General features: G+C 42.5%; 1 protein-coding gene across 12 annotated transcripts in view; it reads right to left on the reverse strand.

Annotated features, from left to right (window-relative positions):
• The window catches only part of LOC115239824 (hepatic leukemia factor), a 75,484-nt gene that overhangs the window by 31,200 nt on the left and 38,658 nt on the right, over positions 1 to 5,626 (reverse strand). The window contains exon 1 of one of the 12 annotated variants that reach the window (XM_029814604.1): positions 3,781 to 5,168. The exons of 10 other annotated variants lie outside the window; for them this stretch is intronic. In XM_029814604.1, the coding sequence (XP_029670464.1) occupies positions 3,781 to 4,090 (310 nt within the window). In that variant the 5' untranslated portion in view covers positions 4,091 to 5,168. Of the gene's footprint in view, positions 1 to 3,780; positions 5,169 to 5,626 lie in introns of those variants that run through there. One more of the 12 variants, XM_029814605.1, reaches the window with a different exon arrangement.

The raw sequence follows: 5,626 nt of genomic DNA on the forward strand, positions 1-5,626 counted from the left end.
TATATATATATATATATATATATATATATATATACACACACACACACAATATATATAATATATATGCGCATGACATATTTATAATTTCGCTCGTCTTATTGAAGATCACGCGTTTAATGATATATACGTACTTATACATCAGTATAACGGACTTTGTACATAAGGTCGCAACTTTATGCCTAAAAAAAAATACGAGTATGCACTTTTACGGTCGTATCTTAGATCGTTTATAATTATACTGTATAAATAACATGTATATATACGTATTATAGAGTGACAAGAGTATCTTTTCGCGGCGAGTATCTCTACATTTCTCGTTCAACGACATGACAAATATATCTATTTCTCATATTCAAAAAATTGAGTCTATTGCGATTCTTAATTTCGATCAAGAATGTAACATTATCAAGGTCGGCAACGATATCCCGAGGTCATAGGTCGGCTAGCGAGTTAAGTCGGAAACTCCATCTCGTTAGCCGGAGATGCGCTTCAATATCGACTAGATTTACGTCACGATATAGCCAACTTTTACACTCTTGATCATTTTTAATATCAATTTGAACAACCGTAACATAATGTTAAAGTTTGCGCTTTGTGCGTAAATACGAATGATCGATCGATAATAATAACTCATAATTGAAAATTTCGATCAGGAACATTAACACGATATTAACCGATACTTGCAAGAATTACCCCCATAATCCAGATAAAATTTGATTGTTTTACATCATGATTTTACGTCCAAATTTGAAAATATATTTAATCCTAAATTATTTAACACATTTTTGCAAACTCTGGGCATTCGGATTTGCAATCTTTTTCTGCCTTTTACTAATTCGAAAATGCGAAATCACTCTCGGTTACATCTTCTTTTTTCTTGTTTCGAGTTATTAAATGGATCTTTAAAATATCTTCCTCTTATATCTCATGGCACACTATATATTATAGCATGTAAATAGTAGCACGATTCGATATAAAATTACCGTGGACCTCGCAAAAAGCGTAATTTTAAATTGGTATACAGTGGGTTTGTCGGGCCTACGATTACTAACGTGATGCTTTAGGACTAAGAGAGGCTAGGCTGACCCATCCCTTGTATTGTGCATCCTAAAACACGATTCTAATCTATTGTGCACGATGACAATACAACTCGCGGACACCGACAGTATTGCCATTCCGATAGTCATTCAATCAAAAGCTATCTCGTTCATTAATTCGTGAATATAAATTGACAAAAGTTTTAGAAAAAATAATCTACATAAACCGGTTTTCTCTTTCTTTACACGTAGGATTTAATTTTATATTTTGTATTTTGCATTTTATATTTTTTGAATTAATAATTCGCGTCAAAAAAAACTTACTTGTCAGATTAAATATTTGATTATGTAAATTTATCGGGTTTTTTTATTTTGTCACGAAAATTTAATTTTTCTACAAATGTCATATATTAATGACTGATAATATATGTTGCTGTACAGCAATTATTCTGCATGATAATAGCAAATTAGAGTGCCAGAAAAGAGAACGTGAATTAAATCGATAAAGAAGAAAGTATGAAGAGGTCTGCCGCATCTCTGTCGCAGTACTATAGAATTTCCTCGTATCATTAATATTCAATGTGTGTCTTGCGAAACATCACGCTCGATATGCGGCTATTCGATAATGCGAAATTACAATGAGAATTTATACAAGAAATTGTTGATCAAAGCGCGGACTCGCAATTTAACGAAGTGAAATGTCACTTTCATTCATTTAGTCTTGCTTTCATCTCACGGAAGATAACTTTTTAACATTGTCAACGTTTCTGGCAAAATTTTATTAGCCATAAGAAGCTACAGAAATTGCCGAGAAAATATTTGATATCGATAGAGACGCGTTCGTAAATTTGTAACGAGTATTTTCTGAAATGTTCACGATACTAAAGAGCGTGTAAACGACAAGTAGTTCGCTATTTTTATCTTTTCGCACTGTGAATAAATATTTAATTTGTTTGTGCGAGTGAATTCGTTACACTTGCTGTTTAAAATATAATAGATGTATAGAAATAAATAGAGAACAAAGTATATATGTACATATATGTAAGGAAAGAGAATAAGAATAGAGAATAGAACACACGTTTTGTTTTAATTCAGTATGGCTTAAGAATATACGCAAATAAATGATACACAATAATAGTTTTTTCCACGGAAATTCTCTCTACTCGCGCAACAAAAGGAGATGATGAATGGACGAGGGAGAGAAAAAGAGCGCGAACGCGAGCAGAAGCGAAACGAGCTGAGGACGTGGGAGGATGCAAATGCAAAGAGCCTTGAGTCGAATCCGCCGTAACTAGGATAGGTGCATAGGTGAATTCACACGTCTACATACATGGAGACGGATGATTCATTCACGCTCCATGTTCGATTAACTCGACCCGCCTAGTTAACAGATATGTTTCGCGATAAATGATGCAAATATTTTTCAACGACAATCCTATGTCGACAATCAGTCAACTTTGTTGCAGCATATTTTAGACAACTACCATTAAAAAAAAAAAAAAAAAAAAAAAAAAAAAAAAATCCTCGCGATATTCCGATATTTGAATCGCTCGTATACGCGAAGTGTTAATAATTAGAGAAATCAATTTATGCACTCGCACGCTCGAACGAGTCCGACGAGTGCATTAAGCGCTATCGATTTTGTGTGCGCGAAACTATACGACGCACGAAAACGAAACAAACGAGAGAACGCGGCATTATATCCCACACACGCGATGAAATTCGATACTGCACAACTCGTATATCCCCATGGGATGCCGAAAGTTTGATTAAATTTCGCTACACAGAGGCCGGCGCGCCGTTCCCTATGCGTACGCTTCGCGTAAATCACGGTTAACCGGTAAACGAGCGTCCTATCGATCTCGTTGTTATTGACCATTGTCGCATTTATTAGCGACGCTAACGGCGACTTCAAAGCACGACGAATGTTGGAAACGTAGCACTGTAATTTCACCCGAGGGCGCGATTTTTTGCGCGGGACGGGAATTGTCGCGCGTCTCTCTGTTATTAGATCTGACGCTCCTGCGCGTAATTTAAAATCCGCGTTACACCCATAAACGCGAAAGAAGTATACGTATACGCGCGGAAAGAAATTAATTATATATATATATATATTAATTAATATTTTATATACAATTTTGTTCTTTCGACCAATCATTCACACACACACGCGTGCAAACACGGACGCACACCTCCTCTTTCCTTACACACACACACATACATACATAATATAACATGTTTTTTTAAAGAGATGTAAACCTTGAAAATTCCAAAAATCTACTTTTGTCACGATACTATTATTCGTATATAGCATTTTTTTATAACATGAATTTTTTATCGCGAATAAATGAACACGCGTTGTATGCGTATAATGTTTAATAAACATATAGTCGGTTGGTTAACGTGCTGCAGTAGTTGCAGATCGAATGTAGGCTGGCTAATGTAAGCAACAGGTGGGCGTTTCTCTACTGAACGACGACTTCTCCCTCTCTACGGCCACTAGTTGTATAGCCAATTTTCCAAGCACTTTACGTGTAGTATACTGTACAGTTTGATTTATAGTCGTTAGCTATAAAATCCACGTTTAGCTTCCATCCGTACGATTAGCAGGATAAAACCCATCTCGATAGATGATGAATAAATTTATATATCGACAGATTTTTATCCATCGATCTAGCTTTTAAAAACTCTTGCTTCGAAGACGTATCCGTCTAATTTCGATTCGTGTTAGCGGCATGCCTACCGTTCATATAAACATGATGCTGCCTCCACAAGTGCTGGTACTGGGACCACCTGGAACTGGTGCTGTCATCGTGGATAGGCGGTAACGGCGGATGCACCTGGTGGCCGTGCGAGGCCGGCGGCAGGGGTGGCGGCGGTGGTTGCTGGGACTGCTGTTGATGAGCCGGCGCGACCACGATGTGCGGATGCTGCGGCGGCTGCACCGGCTGCTGCTGATGCTGAGATTGGGGAGGATGGTGCGCCTGGGGGTGCAGCACCCCAGCTGGTACCGGCGGCGGCGCCAATTGTTGATACTCCATCGCGCAGCTCATCCGATTACCTCACGCGCGCATCTAATTATTCCCGCGGTACCCCCCGTTCCCCCCCCTATCCCCCTCCGCGCCCGCAATGTCCAGCGCGGATAACGACGAGATGTTCCTTTCACTCGTATCGGAGCGAACGACGCTCCGCTGGCTAGGAGGTATTCGCACAATGCGAGACGATATCCGTGTCTTTCGGCGAGAGAATTTAATTGATCTGGGGGTGATCGATTGTTCACCGAGGCCCGTTTCCGAATAGATTCGACTTTAGGAACGAGGCGCGTTGAATCGCGGCAGAGCTACGATTTATTTCGAAACATCGAAGACGAGAATATTTATTAAATGTTTATTTTATTTTAATCTCGGTTCCGGACGCGATTGGTTTGCGTTTGCTCGATTAAATTATTCTCGTAAGAAATTCTTGAAAGAAATCTCTCAGTTTCTTCGATCACGTTTCGCGATTGTTATTGATCTCCTCGCCGTTCCCGCCAAGAGAATCGACGCGCGAAAAAATCTTCCTTATTGCACTCACAAGTAGGTCCGAAACAAAAAACGAGATCGTAATTCACCGAAAAAATCCAATATTTCCAATGGATAGAAGAAAAAAAAAAAACACTTTCGCGAGCTCGCGAGATGACGACCGTAAGGGTCCCTGCTCCGGAGGGCACTGCTCCGATTCCCGAATCCCAGACCCGAGTCGAGTCGAGTCGAGTCGAGTCGAGTCACAAGGGTATACTAGTAAGTCCCAGTGCGCCGATTAAACCGCGAGCGCCGAGAGTAGCACAGTGTCGACTGTCAAAATCGCCGCTCGTCAGCGTCTATCCGTCGGCGCCGTATGCCGATTGGAGCGTCGTCGTTGCCGGAAGCGGCGCTCCTATTGGTCCCGCTCCGTGCCCGGCGAGAGGAGGCAGGGCACGACGTGCTTCGACGTCGTCCTGGAGGTGAGCGCGGAGAGACAGCACGAGGAAAGACGTAGTGAGGAAGATAGAGAGAAGCCGGGCGTCCGGACGAGACGTTAGAGGGAGGGAGAGAGAGAGAGAGAGGGAAAGACAGAGTGAGAGGATCGCATACAAGGAGGGAGAGAAAAAGGGAGAGAGGAGAAGGCTAGAGAAAAAGAGAAAGAGAGAGAAAGGGAGAGGGAAACTCGCGTGCGTGTCTCGAACGTGTGGCGTCCGAAAAGACACTGGAGTCGCAAGCGCCACGCCGTTTCGCCGCTGGAGCTGGAGAGGCTCCTTTCCTCTTTGTCATACCCGCTGATGCTCCGTCTCGCCTTCCACCGCCCCAACATCCGCTTTTTCCCGCCCCCACCTCCCACCACACATCTGAAACCTGACCCCACTCGCCGCGCAAAAGCGCGAGCGCGCACACCGCCGTGCGCGTTCGCGTTGCTGCGGTCTCTTCCTCTTCTCCGCTTTGTCAACGACGGCGTCCCACCACACATGACCCCACTCGCCGCGCAAAAGCGCGAGCGCGCACACCGCCGTGCGCGTTCGCGTTGCTGCGGTCTCTTCCTCTTCTCCCTCTTCTCCGCGACGGCGTCTCTCTTTC

The sequence above is a fragment of the Formica exsecta genome, unplaced genomic scaffold, assembly GCF_003651465.1.
Source record: "Formica exsecta isolate Colony F162 unplaced genomic scaffold, ASM365146v1 scaffold395, whole genome shotgun sequence".
In the NCBI taxonomy this organism is placed as follows: domain Eukaryota; kingdom Metazoa; phylum Arthropoda; class Insecta; order Hymenoptera; family Formicidae; genus Formica; species Formica exsecta.